General features: G+C 40.8%; 1 protein-coding gene across 1 annotated transcript; it reads right to left on the bottom strand.

Annotated features, from left to right (window-relative positions):
- Positions 1-594: 594 nt before the first annotated feature.
- si:ch211-117c9.2 (solute carrier family 26 member 6) lies at positions 595-23214 on the bottom strand. The gene is made up of 19 exons (XM_037684468.1): positions 23052-23214; positions 22378-22517; positions 21458-21568; positions 21190-21362; positions 18964-19128; positions 10750-10902; positions 10501-10583; positions 10025-10172; positions 6221-6334; positions 5888-5965; positions 5669-5764; positions 5473-5579; positions 5294-5363; positions 3892-3984; positions 3592-3702; positions 3153-3512; positions 3016-3070; positions 2703-2833; positions 595-741 (listed from the first exon to the last, which is right to left on the bottom strand). The coding sequence occupies exons 1-19, from the start codon at positions 23189-23191 to the stop codon at positions 595-597; spliced, it is 2475 nt and encodes an 824-aa protein (XP_037540396.1). The 5' UTR covers positions 23192-23214.
- Positions 23215-24950: the final 1736 nt, after the last annotated feature.

Raw genomic sequence — 24950 nt, 5'->3', positions numbered from 1 at the left:
TAAAAAATAACAGAGAAAAGTTTAAAACTGATCGTTTAATGACCTATTTCAACACATGGAAATGATTACCTTAACAGTTACTAGTCTGATAGCTAATTTAGTAAATGATTAAGCCTAATACTAGAAAGGAGCTCAAATGTACGAGGAGGGTCTTGTGAATACTGACTATATAAAAAAGCCCCTACAGTTTGTTGGAAGCTGCCTTGCCATTCAAATGTAAAAGCGATTGCACCTTATCTGCCATTCTTGCTGGACTTTGGAGCAAATGGGGGCAATAGAAGAGCTGAACTCTTCAGGAGTACATATCAGTGTTTATAAGGATTTTATTGCCCATTCCTGGTTGACTTGTAGTTTCTATTTCTCAAGAATTTCAACGGACAGATGCACTAATACAGAATGAGGCCTGCAGGCTCACATCACCTCTCACCAATGAATTTCTCCTTCCAGTCACTACCCTCTGATGCAGGCTCTAAATACAGACTCCCATTAGTCCAGTGTTGCATTCTCCCACTCAGCCCCTGCCTCTCTTCTTCTCTATCTCACACATGCGCCACCGAGCGAGAGAGCTGCAGTGACGTACTGCTGGCCATCTCATCAGACCATACCATAAAAAGCTTGTTGCCGTGGCAACAGCTCCCTTGTGTTTCCGTGGCAACCAGCCGCCATGTCGAAGTGGCGCATTTCTCCACCGTTGAAAGGGGAGGAGGCAACGGCGACCAATGGTGAGGAATAGAACAGGCACTGTCCAAGAAGAGGAGGAGGAGGAGGATGAAGAGTGCTGGAGCTGAAGCTATGTGACCCCTGCTGGTCACATGTGGGTATCACAACTAACATCCTGTGGGAGGGAATGTGAAATTAGACCTGTGGAAAAAGAAGCTTCACATTTTTTTTTTCTGCAGTACTGTAATGTGGAAAACTTGTGATTAAAAGCCCAACATTGCTAAAGGAGTGCATATCTCCTGCCACCTTTCACTCCAAAGTTTTAAACTTTAAACATCTTTTTTTGTTTTATAACAGAGTTGTTTGGTTAGACCTTGAAAAAAATGTCATGCACAGTCTTACGTGATATGTCAACATGACACATTCAGCTTGTGTTGTGCCCCTTCCACACATAATTTTAGCTCAATATCTGCAAATTTGTCATAAGGCATAGCCATGTTTATGTTGACAGTTGTCAGTTAGCTGTGGCTGCCATCTTGTACTGGGTTGACTCTAAAAGTTAATCCATCCATCCATCCATTATCTTCCACATGTTCCGTGGGGGCAGCAGCTTGAGCAGGGAGGCCCAGACATTCTTTCCACAGCCACCTCTTCCAGCTTGAGCTGGAGGACCACAATGCGTTCTCAGGCCAACCGAGAGACGTAGTCTCTTCAGTGTGTCCTGGGTCTTCTCCAGGGTTTCTCCGCCCAGTTGAATACACCCAAAGGAAGCATCCTAATCAGATGCCTGAACCACCTCAACTGGCTCCTCTCAATGTGGAGGAGCAGCAGTTCTACTCTGAGTCTCCTGGATGACCAAACTTCTCATCCTATCTCTAAGGGAGAGTCCTGCTACCCTGCGGAGGACATTCATTTCAACCGCCTGTATCCTAAATCTCATTCTTTCAGTCACTACCCAAAGTTTGTGGCCATAGATGAGGGTAGAACATAGACCGACCGGTAAAGTAAACAAAGAGCTTTGCCCTAAGGCTCAGCTCCCTCTTCATCACAACGGACCGGCACAGAGTCTGCACTACCGCAGACGCTGCATCAATCTGTCAATCTCATGCTCCATACTTTCCTCACTCATGAACAAAACCCCGAGATACTTGACCTCCTCTACTTGAGGCAGAACCTCACCCTCAACCTGAAGAGAGCAATCCACCCTTTTCCCTTCACTGGCGTCCAGTTTCAAATTCATTTTAAAGTTTTATTGTTTGTTTTTAAGTTTTTGAATGATCTTAGTCCTTCTTATTTGTCTGAACTGCGTCACCTTTACATACCATCAAGTGCTCTTAGATCCTTTGACCAGATGCTTTTAGCAGTCCCGAAAACCTTTTATAAATCCAGAGGAGACAGAGCCTTTTCAGCTCTGGCTCCTAAATTGTAGAATGAGCTGCCGCTGGAGGTCAGGCACGCCCCGTCACTTTCTGTTTTTAAAACTCGTTTAAAAACACTTTTTTTTTCCCTTTGGCTTTTAACCTAGAGTGAGTTAGCATCTGTGTCTTAATGTTGTATTCTTTTACTTATGATGTTCTGATTTTTTTTTATATATATTTAGGTGTTTTTATTGTTTTACTGTTTTTTGTTTGATTTTAATTCTGTACAGCACTTCGGACGGCTGCTTGTTGTATTTTAAGTGCTTTAGAAATAAACTGGTACGGTATGGTATGGTATGGTATGATTACTTTCTGCAATTTTCATCAAATGTCATCTAGTGGTTCATGAGATATTTTGATAACAGACATGTTTGAGTAAAATGCTTTATGCTAAAGTTTGAAGCAAAGACCTTGCAGGCTGTAGCCATCTTAAAAGTAGTTGGCTCCAAAAGGTTATTCAGTTGTAAATGTTCAGTGATTACCGGTACTTTCTGCAACTTTTAATAAAATTAGTTAATTGGTTCTTGAGATGTTTTGGTAACAGACACACAGACACTTGTTCACATAGGAAAACATTATCGCCCGCCTCAGCCCTTCAGCAGCGGATGATAATGATATACTCACAGTCGTGAAGTCGCTCTGTCCCAGTCTGATGCGAATGTAAAGCACCGCGTCATGAACTGAGACAAACAGTCTGCTCTTTGGGACGGACTCCGAGAAGAAGTTAGCCATTTCCAGCTGCTCCACCACACAGGCTACGCTTGGACCACAAGTAAACACAGAAAAGGGATGCTTGATCACAAGAGGGAAAAATATTCTAATTATATAATTATGTTTGAGTTTCATGGGCCAAAGGGAAGAGCATGGCGCCACTGAGGCCGAAGCCTTCATGTGTTCATTATCGAAACCTTTTTTGGGACTGGTGTGCGCTCTTTACCTTGGCAGCCAGCTAGATACACGTTGAGATCAACTGCTCTGAAGTCCCTGAAAATCTGGAATATATGAGAAACTAATGAGTGCTCCATCGATACAGTGGCTAATTCTAACATTTTCAAGGTTTCATAGCAGATATACATTTTTCAGCATCTTCACGGTGACCGTGTCCACAGAGCTGGTTGTGGACATGTCCAGGATGACGTTGTGAATGTCTGACCCAGAGGCCCTTTCACCTCCTCCACCCTGATGGGAAATCTCTGTGATGTCTTCATAGCTGGGGTCACATGTGTCTGAGTCGGAGTCGGACATGTTTGAGTCAGTTTGGTAAGCCCTGTTTATTTTGCCTTTGCTAAAACTGTTTATGGTTGAGTCCATGGGCTTTAAAGCTACGTGGTTCTGATTCCTCTCATCCATGTTTACTGTAAATACATTCCTCTCACTCGGCTGTAAATCCTTCACGCTGTTGGTGGTATTCGAATGATGGCTCATGTCTTTTTTCTGTCAAAAGGCACAAACGGTTATCAGGAAAGCTCCAGCTGAAACGAGTCAAAAGGTTCTTCAGAGTTGGATAGCACACCTTCATCTTTGCATCCTTCCTGTTTTTTGTTTTCTCTTTCTCTTGCTCACACTTCTGCTTTGCTTTTTGTTTCTTCCTCTCGGCCTGCAGCTTCTCGATTTCAATTCCACTCTGAAAAGTCCAAGCGTCATCATTGGGATAGAAAAAGTGAAATTAGAATGAGAAATAACAAAAAGCCGTGTGCTGACAGCTATGAAGAGATTGCCTCACACTTTTATGGATGCATTCATTCACTTTCACACACACACACACACACACACACACACGCACACACACACACACACACACACACGGACACACCTTCTCCTGAAGGAACTCTAAGTACAACTCGGCGTTTGTGTAGTTGATAGTTGCTGATGAGCGAATTATTTTTATTCCTGGAATCTCTTGGGCCTGCAGGGACAAAGTTCAGACAAAAAAACAACATTTTTTTTTATTTCTATTTTTGCATCTTGTAATTATAGTTTACTTTTATTTACCCTGGATTTACATGGTTTGGGGTATTTTTCCTGCAGCACAGTACACACAGTGTGAATTTGCCACATTATTTACCCTTGAGTACAACTTACAAGTTTACCTTTGATGATGACGAGACCACTTTGTCATCATTCGATGTCACAATTTTATTTTATTAATCCTAACTTGGTGACACAGAATGAATAAGTATTCCGCATGGGGTGACAGAAGTATGATTTGGTTTGAAGTATTTTATAAAGCATTGAACATTTCCCCCCTTTTATTTTTTGCAGCTAAAAATGCAACAATTAACTTTCTGATGAATTAACTAAAATAAAAGCTGTTTACAGATAAACAATAAATTCATACACTCAAAAAAAAAACTTGTTGAAATAAGCATAAAAAAACAATTGAAAATGCTTCACAAAAGTTTGGTATTTTCTTTGAAAATGAAGCAATATGTTTTTCATTTACCATGATTAACATATAGAACTAATTATATGACCAAGTATCACAAATACAGTATTTTCCGGTGTATAAGTCACAGTTTTTTGCATAGATTTGTCAGTCCTGCGACTTATACGCCAAAGTGACTTATATACGTTTTTTTTTCCCATATTCATAATGCAATTTTTGACTGATGCTTTAAATTTCAAAGAACTGGAACAGCAAGTCCTCCTGTGCGCGCTCGCTTCATTCTTTCAGCTGGTGCAGGCAGAGGAACGCTGGAGAGTTTGTGGCTCCGGTCGCGATGGATGGATGGTGCCACACCGCCCAGGCGAAATGAAGCTGTTTTGGCCATGAAAGCACATTTATTAAGGAGAAGTTAAACTGAGAAACATATTTTCTATAATGTTGAGCAAACAAATTATTGTTTTTATGTGTTAATCTTGTTAAATTTCTAAGAACTTCAACAGCGAGTCCTCTCGTGTCAGCTTGCTTCACTCAGCTGGTGCAGGAGGAGGAACGCTGGAGAGCTAGCTGCTCCGGCCGCAATGGATGGATGGATGGTGCCGCGCCGTCCAGGCTAAATGAAGCTGTTTTGACCATTAAATAACCTGATAATAAATGTCACGGGTCAGCGGTGACGCATAATAAATGTGACTTCTATCTGGGTTTTTTTTCTCTTCATGATGTTTTTTTTGACTGATGTGACTTATACATCGGAAAATACGGTAATAACAGTGAAATTCCTTTCTTTAGTTAACTCTCTACGGAAATATTTGATTTTGAGCAGTTTTCTTACCGCCCTGTACTTCTCTGTGTCCAGATACAGGTCAGTGCCCGGCACATTGCCCAGGATAGAGTAGCGCGGTCTGAAAGAGTTCAAACGTCCTTGTTAGAGCAAAACCATTGACCTTCAGAGAGCTGCGATGGTTTGCATTCTCCTCATTGATAAGCTATAATGAATGGTGAGGTTATTACAGTTGTGTTCTGAAGATAACAGTGAGCACAGAAAAGCCAACGGAGACAGCCAGACCCAAGTCCAGGTTGAGCAGGACGGTGCTGATGAATGTTACCAGCCACACCAGCTACATGGTGAGACATTACAGTCAGTGAGGTCAGCAGTGCAACAATCAGCAACAAAGCAGGTGGAGTGTTTAGACAGATTAAATCTCACCAAGTCAACCCGGTTGGTTTTCCATAGAAACGGCACGTCCATGAACTGCTTAAACATTCCTTTCAAATTCACAAACACTATTGTGGCTAAGACAGCCTGAGAAAACACCCACACACACATACTGATGAATCCACACACATGCCCGCACACTTTTTGTTAAATTGCCTTGGGTGGTACTGATGACTTGTGAGAAAATATGTGACAAGAAAGCAGCAGTACCTTGGGGAGGTCTTCAAACAGGGAGCCTATTTTCAAAATTGTGATGAGCACAATAACTGAAGAGACCACCCCTGCAACCTGACAACACACACACAAAGAATAAATGTCTCAAACACCAGGATCAAATGTAAACAGAGTTACTGCTGCTAAAGGCGTTAATCTCTAAGTCTTTGTGAGAATTTAAGTTTAGTTGCTGATGATTCAAAAGTCTGATTCATAAAGTGGATTACTCTAAATTATGGTTGGGACCAAATTCAAAAGCCTCAGTTTACATTTAGTGTCTAAATTTTCACAGAACCGCACAATGATCATGTATGTTCAGGTTGGTTTTACTTGTGTCTTGCCCCCGGTGCTCTCCTGGACAAGACTCCGAGACAGAGAGGAAGTCACTGCGTAACATTGGAAACAACCACCGATGGCGTTGCAAAGCCCTGCTGCAACCAGCTCCTGGAAAACCAAACGACAAGATCCTCCTTAATGTCAATTTATTTCTATAGCACATAAAAGCAAGAAAAGTTAACCAAAGTGCTTTACATTTAAGTCAAATAAAAAAAGAGGGGAAAAAATTACATTTGTGTCACTCAGGAAACAAAAGCAACAATAAAATACAGCACTCAACTACAAGGAAAATCAGCTCTTGTTCTCAGACTCTGCAAGAATCAAATGCCAGGGAAAAAGATAAGTCTTGAGCAAAGATTTAAAAGTCTCAAAAGTCTGAGCAGTTTTTAAATGATCAGGTAAACTGTTTCACAGTTTTGGAGCAGCAACCGCGAAAGCCCGATCACCTCTGGATTTCAGTTTGGATTTGGGGACCTCTAAGAGGAACTGGTTGGTAGACCAGAGTGCTCTTACAGGAGTGTAGGTGTTAATAAGATCACATAAATATGATGGGGCCAGACCTTTTAAGACTTTAAAAACAAGCAATAAAATCTTAAAATCAATTCAGACCTGGACAGGAAGCCAGTGGAAAGAAGCTAGGACAAGGATTCTGTGTTCATGTTTTCTAGTTGCTGTTAAAAGACTAGCTGCTGCGTTCTGGGCAGATCGTAAAAGATGTAAAGATGATTTATCTAATGAATTACAGTAGTCCAAACGAGCGGTAATAAAAGCATGAAGCACCTTTTCAAGGTCTCTGAAAGGGAGACAAGACTTCACCGTGGCAATGTGTCTTGGTTGGAAAAAAATGGATTTCACAATCTATTTTAAAAGCACTATCAAAAATAACCCCCAGATTCCTGACAGTGGACTGGCTGTATGAAGCCAAGAGGCCAAGAGTGTCAAGGGCCTTACATTTACCAAAGCTGATGACTTCCATTTTATTTTCATTTAAATTCAGGAAATTTAGTTTTAACCAAACTTTAATGTCATTTAGACAGTTCAAGAGTGGTTTCAGTGGAGTGACCTTGTCTGACTTAATGGTCAAATACAACTGAATATCATCAGCAAAGAAGTGAAAAGGCATATTGTGTTTTCTAAACATGGATCCCAAAGGCAACATGTAAAGAGTAAAAAGCAGTGGACCTAAAATAGACCCTTGAGGGACACCACAGATTAGAGGAGCTGCTGATGATGAACATTCCCGTAAATAAACAGAAAAACTCCTGTCAGTCAGGTAGGATCTAAACCAGAATAAAACTGTACCTTTGATACCGACCACCTGCTCAAGTTGTGACAACAAGATGTTGTGGTCCACAGTCTCAAAGGTAACAGAAAGGTCTAAAATCACAAACTGCAGATCTTCCTGAATCAGCAGTCAAAAGAAGATAATTAAAAACTCTTAAAAGGGGCTGTCTCTGTGCTGTGGCCTGATTTAAAACCAGACTGGAATTTTTCACCAATGCTGTTGGCAGTTAAAAATCTTTTAAGTTGATTAAAAACAACTAACTCTAAAATTTTTGACAGAAAAGGCAGTTTAGAAATAGGTCTATAGTGTAAGAGCACTGTTGCTGGATCAAGGTTGACATGTTAGTATAGAGGCTAAGAAGCTAATGAAATATAAATTACAAAGTAGTTTTAGCTTCCCACTTGATGCTTGTATTTGTCCTGGTTTTGTAACTTTTGTCTCATTACTGACACTTAATTGTTCATTTTGACCAGAGAATTGTCATCAGTGTCACTATTTGTTATTATATTTAAGACATTTTATTTCATAATGCTTGTTGGGCTTTATTGGTTAAACAGGTTTAGAGGAGCTGAGTGTTTCCAAACCATGTGAACAGTACAAAAGATTCAGTTCACAAGCTTCTCACCCCCCCCCCCCCCCCCCCCCCCCCCCCCCCCCACACACACACACACAAACACAACTGTGTGAATGTCTATAGTAAACAATTACAGTATGTGAGAAAAAATATCCTTACAGTGTGCACAAAAATAACACAAAAGTACTGTTTGTGTTCACTGGAGGTTGTTTTTTTGATGTCAGGATGGCACCATCTAGTGGGCCTTCCCCCTGTCTGTTCCCCCTTGTGTCTGAATTGATTGTTTTGATTATCGTCACCTGTGTCATGTCTTGGTTGTGTGTATATAAAGTCTGTCTGTCAGTTCTGTCATTGTCGGTTTGTCGTTGGGTATGTCCTGTCTTGTCCTGCTAATGATCGTGTTCTTGAGGCCATGTAAGTTTTGCTGCCATGTCAGCCCTTTTGATTTATTATTGTTATTATTAAAAGCATTTTTATTTTATACATTTGCCTCCTGAGTCCTGCCTGCGCAATTGGGTTCTTCTGTCTTGATCTGCCACGAAACAAAACCTGACATTTGATGCATTTATATCCAGGAGAACATTGTTCATGAGCACAAATAACAAAAAATTTAGACAATGATGCTTAAACTCTAATTATTGTGTGTTAGCAAAATACAATAAGGCAACAACAGCAAAGTAGGAACACGAGAAAACTCGCTTTTCTTTCATTTTCGTTTAGACTCGTTTAATAAAACGTATACCCTGGTTGTATTCTAAAACCTGCGACTTACTATATTTTTTCTCATTTGTAAAAATGAGCCCAAAGAAAAAATTTCATCATCATCATCTTTTAAAGAAACATTTTAACAAAAAAGTGCATCATCTAAAAAGGGTTTCTGTGAACCAGGTTCAGTCAGTCATTGTTGAGCTGAAGACAATGCAGATACAGTAATGCATGAACGCAACGGATTCACAAGGGGAATAAAAACTTTTATGCACACGTTTGAGTTTATTTAACCTTTATTTTGCAAGGAGTTACATTAAGATAAATATTCTCTTCTTTCAGGGAGTCCTGGTCCAGATGGCAACATTATTCCAAATGAAAAACAATTTAAAGGCTTAATACAAGAGAAAAGGAATCAGAAGAAAAAAAAACACACAACAACAACAACAACAACAACAACTAATGAACATACAAATATAAATCAAATTAACATCATGCAGGTGTTAAATCATCAAATATATAATGAATACAACTATGGACTAATATAATTTAAGACAAGTTAATAAAGAAAAACAGTTATTATTAATTATTACAAATATGTTTATTTTTGTATCATTTTAGAATGTTAATTCTTGATAAAATGCATATTGTTTGATATTTGTGTAAGAAAATGTAGAACCATTTGTTTTTATAACAAACCTTTAAAAAGCTCATTTTCTATAGAAAAGAATTGTCAAAAAGTTGTTTTGATGTTGCTTCTTTGAATCAATACATTACATATTTCTACAAGTGTGAGGACTAATATCATGCATGCTCTTCAGTACAGAAATACTGTTTCTTTTTATAAGTTGGTGATTTTTTATATTGTTTTCATCATAATTTACTTTTCTGAGAGTTCCATGACTGCAAACCAAATAAATACTTAAATAAAAAAGAACTTTATATGAATAAAGTGAGCACAGAATCTGTGAAGTTATATACTGGTAAACCTTATTCTGTGTCTGCTGTCAAGATAATATTTAATCAGAGAAGTGGCGGCTGGTGGATTTTTTGTCACGGGAGAATGCCATCACGTGGTCAAAAAAAAAAGGTACTACATATCAGAGTCAGCTTGAGACATTTTTCTGCTTATGTGACACTCATGACCAACAGTGAGGGTTTAAAGATTGAAGTCAACATGCAGGCACTGACTCAGCTCAAATGATGCTGTCAGCTGTTTATCACATGTTCTTACCTGGTTGCTGTCCACCTTGTAGCCATGTTTGAGGGCGAATGTTTTGCCGAGAGAAATATTGACGGCGTAGCCCACAATGGCCACAGCAAAGGCATCACCTATAATCTGTGAAAAAAATGTTGGATCAGGAGCACGAGGGGCCTTGAGCCTGGAGTGAGACAAAAAAATATGAGTGCTTCAGGCTTTATATAAATATGTTTTACTGCTATACAGAAAACAAAACATTTACTTCCATCAAAACAGTAATCAGCTGTTAAAATAGAGAAAACTTTAAGATTTCTTTCACTGCAACAAAAACTCTACTAAGGCAGGGATTTCCATGACATGATTTTTTTTTAGAAAGTGTTACAAGCACACATTGTGTTCTTGTTTCTTAGTTGCTTTTTAATCTCAAAAGCACTGCACTTCCAGCTGTCACAAACCGTGAGATTTGTCTTGTCTGACAGACACATTACAGGCCCACAAAACGAACTCACCCACTGGGAATCTCTCCAACTACATTCACACCGTATGTCTCAGGGAGTCCACAGAAGTGGGTGATGAGTGTTGCTGCTATAATCTGTCAGTAAAAATGTAAAAGCACAGATAGTTTAAGTACTCTGGGTGAATCATTACTTTTCATACATTTATGCACTCTTCAATGGAAAGTTCCAACCAGCCCTTAGTCAGGTAAAATATGTGGTTATGTCCCCTGCTGGACACAACCAGCTGTTTGAATGACCTACCACTATGAGCTCTATGGGGATGGGCAGAGGGAGCTTCTGCCTGTAGCATGCATTGATTTCTTTGACCACAATTAGAACAGCAAGAGCCACCAGGCTGACCACAAGCTCGGGCACCTTCATCTGAGGCAGCTGTCTGCAAACATCCACCAGAGTCTGAGAGGAAAACGAGAGGCGAGAAGACATGATCCCTGGAAGAAAACTGGAAATCAAATATGTAATGTGGACCTAAACACCTGCAGTGATGCAAATGTAGTGATACTTATTTGGATTTTTTTTATTTATTATTATTTGTCTGATGTGATGTATTTTATATATATTTTAATTAATTTGAGTAACTTAGCCCTCAAATGGTTATAAACTCTTTAAATGTTTTCATGGCTTTTATGTAGAAATTTGGGGAGCCACAGCTCAAGTTGTGTGTATTTGTCATATGGAAGGTTAACACAAGGTTAACAGTTCAATGAAATGTTCAGGATGAGCAGAACCGATTTGACTTGCTAAAAAACAAAAGAACAAACAAGAAATACTAAAGCATGCAATAAGGGTACAAAAATAAAGTACCAAAGAGTGAAAAAGTAATTATAATGTTTACAAGGTCCTAAAGAGAAAATAGTAAACATGGTAGAATTTTAACCGTACAAGCAGGGTGAATTTGTATGAGTAAGTGTTTCAAGGTCAATAAGCTAAAATGCACCTAATATATATATTGCACATAACTAACAAACTACACAGGTTGTGTGACAGGTTATTGTACAGGTAGCGAGTGACATTGAGATTGAATTATGATGATAAGGTAGTGACATACATGATACAACCACTTTGTTAAGCAGCAAAAAATAATAAAGCTATTAGCTGTCACAAGCTAATATTAGTCATATTAGTTGTCACAGATGTGGCTTGGTGCAAAGTTATTGCCGGTTGTTCAGTGTTATTTATTGAGTGTTTAGTAATCTAACAACTTGTGGATAATAGCTGTCCTTTGGTCTTTTTGTGCACGATAACAGACTTCTGTATTGTCTGCCTGAGGGTAGTACAGTAGATGGAAGAGTTCTTGTGCTGGGTGGGTGTGGTCCTTAACGATGTTGCGTGCTTTACGCAGACATCAGCTGTGGTAGATGTTCTGGATGGTGAAGAGAGACTGCTACCAGTGATGTCCTCTGCTGTTTGCAACATCCTCTGTAGTGCTTTCTGGCTCTGACTGGTGCAGTTCCCATACCACCCTGTGATGCAGCCTGTCAACAGGCTCTCAATGGTGCATCTATAGAAGTTTGTGAGGATGCTGGTGTTTGTACCAAACTTCTTTAGTCTTCTTAGGAAGTAAAATCTTTGACTGGCTTTCTTGATCAAGTGTCTGTCCAGGACAGATCCTCAGTAATTTAACTGACAAGGAACTTGAAGCTGCTGACTTGCTCCACCTCAGCGTTGTTTATGTTGATGGTGGAATGCTGGCCTCCATGCTGTTTCCTGAAGTCCACTAGCATCCCCTTTGTTTTGCTGACATTTAGAGAAAGGTTATCTCCCAGACACCAGCTGGTCAGTGATTTCACCTCGTGTCTGTAGGCACTCTCGTCATTGTTGATGATGAGGCCCAAGATGGTGGTGTCATCAGCATATTTCAGGATGACGTTAGAGCTGTGCTTGCCGGTACAGTCATGTGTAAAAAGAGAGTGCAGGAGTGGACTGAGGACACAGCCCTGAGGTGTACCGCTGCTGAGAACTAGTGTGGAGGAGAGGTGACAGCCAATTCTCACTTCCTGTGGTCTGTTGGTGAGGAAGTCCTGTATCCAGCAGCAGATGAACTTCTCCAGGCTCAATGTGGTGAGCTTGGAAACCAGTTTGGAGGGGATTATGGTGTTGAATGCTGAACTGTAGTCATTGAAGATCATTCTTACATAGGTGTTTTCCTTCTCCAGGTGGCTGAGGGAGGTCTGAACTGCTAAAGCAACAGCATCATCTGTAGACCTGTTTGCTGTGTATGCGAACTGTAGGGGTCCATGGTGTCAAGGAGGGAGGCATAGATAAATGGAGGACGGAATGTGACAAAGTGAAATAAATAAATACATAATAATGAAATGTGCACTTTAAATATTAAATACATAATTAAATTGTTAAATACATACATTATTAAATGCACAATTGTCTTCCATATGGATATGAGTCTTGATATTTGCTCAAAGCACTTCATGATGACAGATGTGAGTGCTATGGGACGAAATCCATTAAGGTAGGATGCTGCAGAGGTCTTTGGGATGGGGACAATAGTGGAGGTCTTGAAGATGGTGGGCACAATACACTGGCTCAGAGACAGGTTAAAGATTGGTGAGTTGGTCAGCGCACAAGTGACGGCCAGTTTCAGGTTTTAAATAAAATACCGTAATAAGTTTTAAAGAACCATTGTCATCATTTCACCAAAGGACTGTTCTTAGACACTCTAGTTATTCTTTTACAGTAGAATTCTGTCAAACATAGTAGAGGGTATTTTACCACAAGTTCCACAAGTTTTATTTTAATTTAAGTTTTGAATAAAATTATATTTTGTGCCGTTTAAAACCTAAATTCTGCACTCTCAACTTTTTGAATTGCAAAAATCTTTTCTCAGATGGGAAGCAAAACATCTTCAACTAAAAGAACAAAAGTTGGGTTGCTCTTGGTTTTTTTTATTTTTTATTTTTTTTTTATCTTTGGATTTGCTCCGGCTTTATGTATAAAAACACTGACTGTAATCATATACTCAGCTCAGCTATAACTGATCATAATCTACCTCTAATATATTGCCATCCTAATATCATTCCTCTATCAGTACAGCATTGCACCTTATCAGCTCTTAGGAAAGATACTTACTGTAGGTATCTGGTTGGGCAGTTCACCCTCTTTGACATTTATATCAATACAATACTCCAAATCAAGAACCAGTTTCCTGTATTACAACAATTCATCTTTTAGTCATTTTGCTAAACACAAAATGGTCTAAATTACAACCCTCCCTATCTTAGATTATGGTGACATCATTGACCCCAAAATATTTTTCAAAACACTGTACATCATTTACCCTGTTGCAGTACGTTTTGTCACAGGTGCTCCATTCAGTCACCACTTCATCTGTATTCATTTGGTACATGGCCATCACTTCATTTTGGTAGACTGATGCACTGGTACCGGTTTAATTACAAAACCTTCACTGGTAAAACTCCCTTATATCTTTGTTCTCTGACATGATCTGGTTGTTAATGGCAAACCCGCTTGCAGGCAGAGAGCAAGAGATTCAGGAATAAAATAATGATGATTTATCCTACAAAAACAAAACAAAGGTGCTGACGGAGCAGCGAGGACTTACATTAGGAGATGACACGGAGAGCTGAATAGACCATGAACACTGTGGAAGGGTTAGCTAGATAGATAAATATTGCCCAGATACCAGGGGAGTGAAAACACACAGAGTAAATACAGAAACTAATGAGACAGGGTGGGAAACACCTGGAGTGATTAGAACTCAGGACAGGTGTGCACAGGAGCAGAAACACGAGGGAGAGAAAAACATAGGGAGGTGTAGAAAAACACAAGACAGACAGAATAGTCTCATGACCCCCAAACCCCTCAAGGTATGGCACCCATACCTTGAGGGGGGAGGAAACAGGATGGAAGGGACAAAAAAGGGGACACCAAGGACAAAGTAAGAAAAAAACAAAACTGGCAGGTAGGAACCTGGGAACAACAAAAAGGCATAAACACCAATACCCAATATTTCATGTGGGCGGCCAGGAGATTGTCCATCCTTGGGTAGGAGTGGTGTCCACATATTCTCTCCTCGATTCAGGTTGTAAAGGGGTGAAGAGACCACCAGGGAGGTCGCAACAGAGAGGTGAAGATACCATCGGGGAGGTTGCGGCAGCAAATGAAGAGGCCACTGGAGAGATTGCAGCTGCAAGCGAAGACACCACCGGAAAAGCTGTGGCTGTAGATGAAAAGACCACTGGAGAGGCTGCAGCCACCAGCTGCAGGTAAAGAGGCCACTGGAGAGGCTGCGGCCACCGGCTGCAGGTGAAGAGGCCACTGGAGAGGCTGCGGCCACCGGCTGCAGGTGAAGAGGCCACTGGAGAGGCTGCGGCCACCGGCTGCAGGTGAAGAGGTCACTGGAGAGGCTGCGGCTGCTGACGAAGTGATGACTGGAGAGGCTGCAGCTGCAGGTGAACCAGCAATGAAAGCTGCAGGTACAGGCGAACCAGCAATGAGAGCTACAAATAGGGGTGAACCTGTGATGAGAGCCACAGGTAGAGGTGAGTTTGTTCAGCGGACTGCAGCTGGCAAGTTAGAGGAAGGAGCTGCAGCAGACAATGAGACCAAAGGATCTGCAGCAGATGATGAGACCAACAGATCTATAGCAGGCGATGAAACTGATGAGTCTGCAGCTGGCGTGGAAACCAGGGAGAGTTTGTCATCTCTGACATCCACTGAGAAGCTCAGAGGAAACAGGTCATCGCCCCTGATGCTCATGAAAAGGCTTGATGGGAACAGGTCATTGTCCCCAATGCCCATAGAGAGGCTAGGAGGGAACAGGTTGTTCTCCCCGACACACATGGAGAGGCTTGACGGAAACAGGTCATTGTCCCTGACACCCACAAAGAGGCTCCAAGGAAACAAGTCATTGTCCCCGACACCCACAGAGAGGCATGGTAGAAAAAGGTCATGGTTACTGACACCCACGGAGATACAAGAGTGTGGGGCGTCGTTCCCGACACCCATGGATACACTGGAGTGTGAAGAGTCATGGTCAAACCCTGTGCAGACACAGGAAGGTGGGTTAGGCTGCTTCACTGGCTGAGGTGAGTTCTGCTGCTTCACTGGCTGAAGAATCATGACTGCTTCAGGGACTGTAGGAGGTGTGACTGTTTCAGGGACTGTAGGAAGCATAGCTGCTTCAGGGACTGATGTTGCTGATGTTGCTGATGTTCCTTGGATGCGGGCTCCCCGAGGAACTGACAGGCTGCTGGGTTCAGTCTTTGTTCTGGGCATTCTGACATGATCTGGTTGTTAATGTCAAACCCACGTGCAGGCAGAGAGCAGGAGACTCGGGAGTAAAATAATAACGATTTCTTTTACAAAAATAAAACAAAAGTTCTGACGGTGCAGCAAGGACTTACGTTAGGAGATGATGCAAAAAGCAGAACAGACCATGAACACCATGCAAGGGTTAGATAGATACCATACCATGCCATTTTATTTATAGAGCACTTAAAACAGCGACAAGGCCAACCAAAGTGCTGTACAGACAGAAAAACAGGCAACACACAAAGCAATATACAAAATGAAGTAAATCAGAATAAAGACATAAAAACGATGCAGATAATAAATATGACGACTAGCCAGTGTGGAGCATACAGGTTCAAAACACAGATGCTCTGGTGTTGAAAGCTACTGAATAGTAGTGGGTTTTTAAACGGGACTTGAAAACCGAGAGGGAGGGGGCCTGTCTGACAAGAAGAGGTAACTCGTTCCAAAGTCTTTGGCCTGCCACAAAGAAGGCCTGTCACCTCTGCGCTTAAGATGAGTTCCTGGAACTGTGAGGAGCAACTGGTCCGCTGACCTCAGGGAACATAGTGGGACATACGGCTGTAGCAGATCCGAGAGATGGGGGGGGGAACTGTTTAGCGATTTGTAGACATACAGGAGTATTTTGAACTGGATTCGAAGGTGAACCGTTAGCCAGTGCAGTGAGGCCAAAACTGGAGTAATGTGCTCTCTTTTGCCTGTACTGGTTAAAAATTGGGCTGCTGCATTCTGGACCAGTTGTAGTCGTGTAATGGAGGTCTGACTGATACCAAACAGGAGCAAATTGCAGTAATCATGCCTAGATGTAATGAATGCATGTATCACTGTCTCCAGGTTATTTTTGGATAATATGGGCTTCAGTTTAGACAGCCGCATCAGTTGGAAGAAACATGATTTAACAATCATGTTTACATGATTGTTAAGTTTCAGGGAAGGGTCCATTATCACTCCCAGATTAGTGACTCTTTGTTTTGTTTTTTTGACAGGGTTAGAACGGAGAAGTCGCTGCAGTGGTTTGTGATCGTGTCGTTGGGAGGGAACAACATGACTTTAGACTTCTTTTCATTGCAACTTAAGAAATTTAAAGCCATCCAGTCCCTGATGTCAGCCAGGCAGTCGAGCAGAGGTTGAATAGAGCATGTACCATTGTGTCTTGGGGGAAGTAAATTTGACAGTCATCGGCGTAGAAGTGAAATAAGAGGGGACCCAGGATGGACCCCTGCGGAACCCCTCATTTAAACTCTGCTGCTGCAGAACTAAAATCCTTGATGGAGACACAAAAGGATCTGTCAGCGAGGTAGGATCTGAACCAAATGAAGGCTGACCCTGGGATGCCCACCCACTGCTTCAACCTAACAATGAGGATCTCATGGTCGATGGTGTCAAAGGCAGCTATAATGTCCAATAGGACAAGCAGCACAGAATCACCAGTATCTGTGGTTAAGAAAATGTCATTAAAAACCTTCAGTAGGGCAGTTTCAGTGCTATGGAGAGGTTTAAAGCCAGATTGGAATAGCTCTAAGATAGCGTGACCCTCCAGGAAGCACTTCAACTGGGACTCAACTATTTTCTCCAGTAGTTTAGAAACAAATGGGAGATTGGAGACAGGCCGGACGTTGGATACGACTGAGTCAAGTCAAGTCAAGTCACATTTATTTATATAGCACATTTAAAACAGTAACTTATCAAAGTGCCAGTCCTGTGCTGAGGGTCCAAGGTTTGTTTTTTCAGGAGAGGCTGGACAGCAGCATGTTTAAAGGTTTTTGGCACCACACCAGTGGATAAACTATTGTTTTAGCAAGAATGGACGGACCTAGAGTAGGAAAAACCTCCTTTAGTAGTCGAGGGGGGACCACATCAAAGGGGGAACCAGAATATTTCAAGCTGCACATGACCTGCTCTAGAGAAGATAGAGTGATGGGTTCAAAATGGTCAAATAGAGCTACAGATTGAGGTGGGATGGATGGGTCATAACTAAATAATTTAGATAACTAAATAATGCCCAGACACCAGGGGAGTGAAAGCACACAGACTAAATACAGACACCAATGAGACAGGGTGGGAAACACCTGGAGTGATTAGAACTCGGGACAGGTGTGCACAGGAGCAGAAACACAAAGGAGAGAAAAACACAGGGAGGTGTAGAAAAACACAAAACAGACAGAAACATTTACATTAATCGCAGTTTACAGTTGAATAACTTCATCACCTTGATCATCCCTTAAAGCTTGTTTCTCATTCCACTTTTCTCCCCTAATAATTAGAATGAGGTGCAAAAAGTCTAAAACTCTGCACCAGAGATCCACAATCCAACTTTAGTCATTCCATACCATTGTTAGTTTTTGATCAATGTACCTGCTTTTCAAAGGCATACACCTATTAATATTCACCTCGGAATATGGGTTTCTTAACTTTATTTATTTGTATCTTAACTCTTCCATCAACTTTAATGTCCAAACCACAATCAACCTGTCTGGCTAAACAAAGGTGAATTAAATATAAGTTAAAGAATTAGGTCAATTGTTCTCCACCTGAACGTCAAACAAATAAACAGACAGTAATCATGGACCAACGAAAGATTTTTATTCTTAACTCACTTCTTTGTTTTTATTTATTTTACAAATAAAAAACAATAAACAAAAGCAAAAAATATATTGTTTTCAAGTTCATTTAGTAAATGCTGCTACATTTATTTTCAATAAATGTAAAGAACCTTTTGTTTGTGTTTGATTTGTTCAGCTTCCGTTGAAGCAGCAACCAAGTGAGTAAAAATAAAGCATTATCATGATGTTGGGGTTTGTATAGCTTTTGTGTTATGAGATTTTCCTGCTTGTTTTCTCGAGTTTCAATATGTTAGGGTATATCATTTGTAATCTGCTCACCTGTTTTAGATCCAGATCTCTCCAGTACCTATCCTCCTTCTTTTCTTCAGGTCTTTGTCTTATCATATGTTCACCTAAATATTTTTGCTAGCCTCTACTTGTTGTTTAAACTCTAGTTAGTAAATTTTAATATTCTTCCTAAGCTTACCTGCATTTGCGTCCTTCCTTTGCTCACTTGCCATCGCAAGACACAAGTAACATGAAAAATTATTGTCCATTTTAGCGATAATCAAACATAGCTTCCAAGTTCAAGGGAAATAACAAAACCTTTAGCATTAATACTCACATAAATGAATGCAAAAGGACCAGCAAAGCGAGCTGGTTTGACTCCAAACAGGTATTTGAGTTGAGAGACACACACATGACAAGCTGATGCTGTTGTGTATCCACGAACAAGGGGCTCAGACAGGTAGGTCACCACAAAGCCAAACTTCACCACTCCCAGCAGGATCTTACGATGGGAAATTAAAGAGCTTGTTACTCATAAGTGAAGAAATATGATATATGTGTAACAAGGTTAAGTTAGGTCATCTGAACAGATTCCTCTTGTTGAAACATTTAATCTTTTATCCAAAAGACTTCTTCAGTCTGAGGAGCTGCAATAAACTTGGTCTTATAAATAGCACCTTCTCATAGTGGATCAACCAGTTTGCTGGTGAGAAAAAAAAAACTAGTTGTTCACATGATAAAGCAGGACGACCGATCTTTAGTGGCCTGATTACCACTTGCTATTCACAGACAGAAGAGGGAAACTAGCAACAACTGCATTGTAAGAAGGTGACAATTAGACATGGAGGCCTCTGCCCCTATTTAATGATGGATGAGTTCTCTTCACAAAGATGGCTTCTTTCACTCCTCTCTCAAACCATTGATCCTCACCATCCAGGATGTGAACATCTTCATCCCTGAACGAGTGACCGCTGGCCTGGAGATGAGTGTAGACCACAGAGTCCTGGCTTGATAATGTTGATCTTCTGTGCTGGGCCATCCTTTTGGCCAGTGGCTGTTTAGTTTCCCCGATGTAAGACTGATCACAGCCCTCCTGACACTGAACAGCATACACAACATTACTCTGTTTGTGCCGGGGGACTGGATCTTTGGGATGAACCAGTCTTTGCCGTAATGTATTTTAAGGTTTAAAAGCCACTGGGACGTTATGTTTAGAAAATAAACGTCTCAGTTTCTCTGATACTCCCTCAACATATGGAATGACCACTGGTCTGGGTCTGGGTTCCTCCTTTTCACCTGTTGGCTGACTGGAGTCCTGTTTGGGTTTCTTCTCTGTTTTCAGGAAGGCCCAGTTAGGATATCCACATTGCTCTAGAGCCTGTCTTGTGTGGGATTTCTCCTTCTGCCTGGTCCTGAGTTAGTGGGGATGCTGTCTGCTCTGTGATACAGAGTCCTGATGACTCCTAACTTGTGCTCCAAAGGGTGATGGGAGCCAAACTGCAAATACTGGTCTGTGTGGGTGGGTTTGCGGTACACCTCATTTTGCAAATGTCCTCCATCAGAGACTGAGACCTCACAGTCCAAGAAAGCCAACCTGCCATCTTTTACATCTTCTTATGTGAACTTGATGTATTTATCCACAGAGTTGATGTGGTCAGTAAAATGTTGGACTTCCTGAGATTTAATTTTAACCCAGGTGTCGTCAACATACCTGAACCAATGACTCAGTGGTGTCCCTATAAAGGAAGTCAAGGCTCTTTTTTCTACCTCTTCCATGTACAGGTTGGCAACAATAGGAGAAAGTGGAGACTCCATAGCACACCCATGTTTCTGTATTGTGCCCCATGTGTGAAATAGATTGGTTCATCCCAAAGATCCAGTCCCCCGGCACAAACAGAGTAATGTTGTGTATGCTGTTCAGTGTCAGGAGGGCTGTGATCAGTCTTACATCGGGGAACTAAACAGCCACTGGCCAAAAGGATGGACCAGCACAGAAGATCAACATCATCAGGCCAGGACTCTGCGATCTACACTCATCTCCAGGCCAGCGGTCACTCTTTCAGGGATGAAGATGTTCACATCCTGGATGGAGAGGAACGATGGTTTGAGAGAGGAGTAAAGGAGGCCATCTTTGTGAAAAGAAATCGTCCATCATTAAACAGGGGTGGAGGCCTCCGGGTTCAACTGTCACTCTTTTACAATGCTGTTATTGCTAGTATCACTCAGCCCCCTGTGAATAGTAAGCGGTAATTAGAGCACTAACAGGTCATTAGACTGATGGTCCTCTTTTTGCACGTGAACAACTAGTTTTGGTTGTCAACAGCAAAGTGGTTGATCCACAATGAGAAGGTGCTATTTATAAGACTTACCGGTAGTTTATTGCAGTTCCTGAGACTAAAGAATTTTTTTGGATAAAAGACGAAATGTTTCAAAAAAGAAGACCTGACTTAACCTTGTTAGATGTATCTACTTGGATTATTGAGCATGCATTAGGATAATATGATATATGCTCTCTTTTTTTCCTGTAATTTCATTGGTGTATTTAAAGAAGTCTGAAACACACCTGGAAAATCCCTGCTAACACTGTGAGGGAGCACGCTATCTGTACTCTCATTGAGTCCCTCATTGCGATGTTCAGGTCTTCTGTCCCATTGGTCCCATTTATAATAAAGTTGCTGTCGGGCGCCAGCCTTTCTGTCACGCTCCCAATCATGATGCTGATCACAGCAAACGTTCCTGGAGTCACAAAATGCAGACAAGTAAAACACACATTTCCAGACAAAACAAGAGTCTGGTTGTTTTCTGCTGCTCACTCACATGTTTCCACTCACCTACTGAGATGTGTTTAGAAGTACCAAAGATGAAGTAGACCAGCACCGGGTAGAACGAAGTGTAAAGACCTAACACTGGCCGCAAAGAGGCCAGAAGAGCATACGCCATGCCTGGTGACACAGACTACAGTGAAAACTTGTCCTCCATCAAAGGTACAAGTGACAAAATGTGGCTTTTAAAATTACTTCATTAAGCTGTTTCATGTTTTGTAACATATTCTGTTTCTCTGAGGGTTGTGTTAACACCTATTTGTTGATCAAAGAGAAAATCCTCCTGTTATCCATCTTTTTTTTTGTTTCATAAAGCATCAAGCTGCTGAGCATGTGCAGCATTAAAATGAAGCCTGAGTCTGTTAATGATTGTAAAACGAGCTTCAAAACATCCCATTGAATCCTAGAATTGTATATTTCTAGTTTTGAACTACTGAAAGCTACTTTTATGATTTTTTTTAGTGTCCCGAACATATTTTGACATTGTGAGATGAGATTCATCAAAGCACATCCACACACTTTGTCACAAAACAACACAAACAGGTTCAAAAAGTCATTTATTACAGCAAACATCTGCCTTGTACAACACAAAATGTAAGCATTAACTGTTTAGTATGTGTCTTTGTGTATTACAGTTGTTTATCAAATTGTCCACTGGAAATAAGAAAGATACATCAAACTTTGAGCTGTGAACATAAAAATGATTCAATGTGGTTGTTCATCCACAGAAAACATCAGGAAGCTTTATCACATATTTGTTTGTAGCATTTGAACCTAAGGCAGCTCTGTCTCTTTGCCCCAGTCTTCGGTCTAAACTCAGAAACATCTTCTAAAACGTTAAACAACACCTGCAAAATGAGAAGTCTGCAAAGATGTTAAAGCATTAACATAAACTCTGTGCATATATTTGTAAATGCATGGATACAAACCCTGTGGCAGATGCATGATGCCTACACTGCAGCCAGATATCAGGTCACCCAAAGCATTTTCTCTGATCGAGTAATGAGGCAACCAGGAGAGGACGGGGATCCAGGTCAGAACTGTATGCTTCAGCCTGGGAACAGAACACCTGCAACATAACACACATTAAAGAATCCTGTTCTGGGCTTTTATCCCCGATCTGATCTGTGTGAAAGTTAGACATTTTGATTTAGCCTTACGGACCATTGTTACTCGTTTACATTAATACATATGTAAAGAACAGAAACAGATGAGAGTTGAGAACTGAACCACCTGCTGCAGCCTTTATCAGCTGACCTTGAGGAGCTGTAACAGTTTCTTTTTATTAACATGTTAGGATGCCCGTCACAATGAAAACATGTTTCAGCAAAGGAGGTTAAAATGTGTGAGTTAATGGGTCATTTAGTTTTAACAAGACTGTTTTCATCAGTCATTCTGGTCTGTCATAAAAAACATTGTTTCGTTCAAAAGATGTTGACGCTCACAAATAGGCAAGGAGTCACTGTGCAGATGCATAAAAACACAGATAAATTAACATTTATGTCAAAGTACAGACATGCAAAAATTGAATTTTCACTCATTTTATAGTTTTTCATTTGTTGCACCTCCGTCCTCTATATCCTCTCATCTCTCTTCTTTTTACCTCAGTGACTCTTTAATCTGTTCACCCACAGTCGGTTTAGTTGACCACATCCCTTTTTGTGCCACTTCATCCAGTCGGGGCTCATTGAAGACCTCCCTGTGCACCACATACTCCCCAGAAGATGAGCGTCTCTCCTTCATGTCCTTCTCTGTCAGTGGAGCTCTGGAAAGCTGCTGTCTGTGTGAGTTCCTGCTCTCTGCTCAGGGGTCTGTGTGGCGTGACCAGCAGTGTTCAGTACTGACACACAGTGCTTGTCTCTTTTTTGTACTGGAGGAGTGATCTCTCCTTTCCTGTCCTTATATGAGACACCACCACCACAACTCTGCATGTTTCTGATGTGCATACACACACACCTGAGTTAATGTGTGTGTGTGAATGCGTGTATCATTTCTTGTATGATTAACTTAACGTTTAGACGCCAAGCTTTTAAAATTTTCCAAAACATGTAACATATGACTCAAAGAGACATACTGAAACCCTGCAAAATAAATAAGGTAAAACATTTCACATAAATTATATAAAAACATTAAACACAAAACATAAATGAGTCCCCGAGGCTCAATGGGCCTAATCTGTTTAAATAAAGGTTGAATGAATTTCTACACTGGATGCAAATGCAGCAAGATGTGACAGATTTATAATGGATTTCTGCTTTTTAGTGCTGACTCACCACAAATGTTAGATGTGTGTGTGTGTGAGTGTTAGTGAAATGTCTTATATTTATGGCTGAGCAGCAGTCTTTTAGGAGGACATAAAGTAATAACATTTTTATTTTTAGAAGAGAAAACTAATGACTTACTCATTTGTGTTTTTTCTAGTGCAAACAAGTTTAAAAATTAAACTTGCCCTTTCAAAAAATAACTTGCTCTTTCTCTTGATAAACAAAATTTGACTTGCTTGATACCTAAAGAATATTATATATATATATATATATATAGGGCCTGCAATGGAGGAGGGGGCGTACCAAAGAGACCGTCTTATCACAAGCAGACATGGTTTGTTCCACTTTGGAGTAAGCTGTGGGGGAAGAATTAGTTTTGTTGTGTGTTTCCTTGAGTGATGAAGCCTTCTGGATCGAAGGTGAACCTTTCAGCACCAAAAAAAAAAAAAAGTAACTGTCCAGATGACCAGACTGAAAAATGTTGGATTGTGCCCTCTTGTGGCGTGTCTCGTTCCTGCTTCTCAATTATTTCCCTCAATATCAATTTCCTCCTTTGCCACCTGTTGTGTGTGTCCCAGGTGTTGCCACTTTGTCTCGTTAGTGTTTGTGTATATAAATCCGTGTCTGTGTTTCTCAGTCAGACTCCTGGTTCCCTGTGACCTGACTACTGCATTGCTCCCTGTGTTTTACGGCACTTTTAAACTCCTCTAGCAGCCAGTGAGTGACAAGTCTTTCTGTAGCTGATAGTCAGATATTCATTTATTCTTTTAGCTACAACCTTTAAGTTCTGTTCACCATTCACAGGATTTTGATTTGGTTCAAGTCCCAAGTGACGATCATGACCGTATCATATATATAAAGAAAAAAGGAGGTCCAAGAATGAAACCTTGTGATGCCTTCTACAGGACAGCTGTAGAGGCCTGGAAAACAAGATATGAATACAAAAGCTTCTATCAGAGTTAGAACTACTTGTGCTGCTACAACTGATTTACTTTTGAAGTTGCTCCAATTCAAGATGGTTGTTGCAGATTAATGACTTGGTCAACACTTAATGACCCTAACAGTCAATTTTCCAGACACTGAGCTAAAACTTGCTGTGGTAGTAGCTGAGAGTAATTCTCAACACAGTCTGAGCACAACACATTGCATGGCATCATTGTGTAAAACTTTGGCAGTAACTGTTCACATCAATCTTGTTTGTTAACAAAATATCTCACTGAGCAGAGTTCAAAGAAACA

Source organism: Nematolebias whitei, chromosome 11, assembly GCF_014905685.2.
Source record: "Nematolebias whitei isolate Nwh7 chromosome 11, NemWhi1, whole genome shotgun sequence".
Lineage (NCBI taxonomy): Eukaryota > Metazoa > Chordata > Actinopteri > Cyprinodontiformes > Rivulidae > Nematolebias > Nematolebias whitei.
Note: the sequence above shows the minus strand (reverse complement) of the source record. Positions and strands in the feature narration are given on the sequence as shown.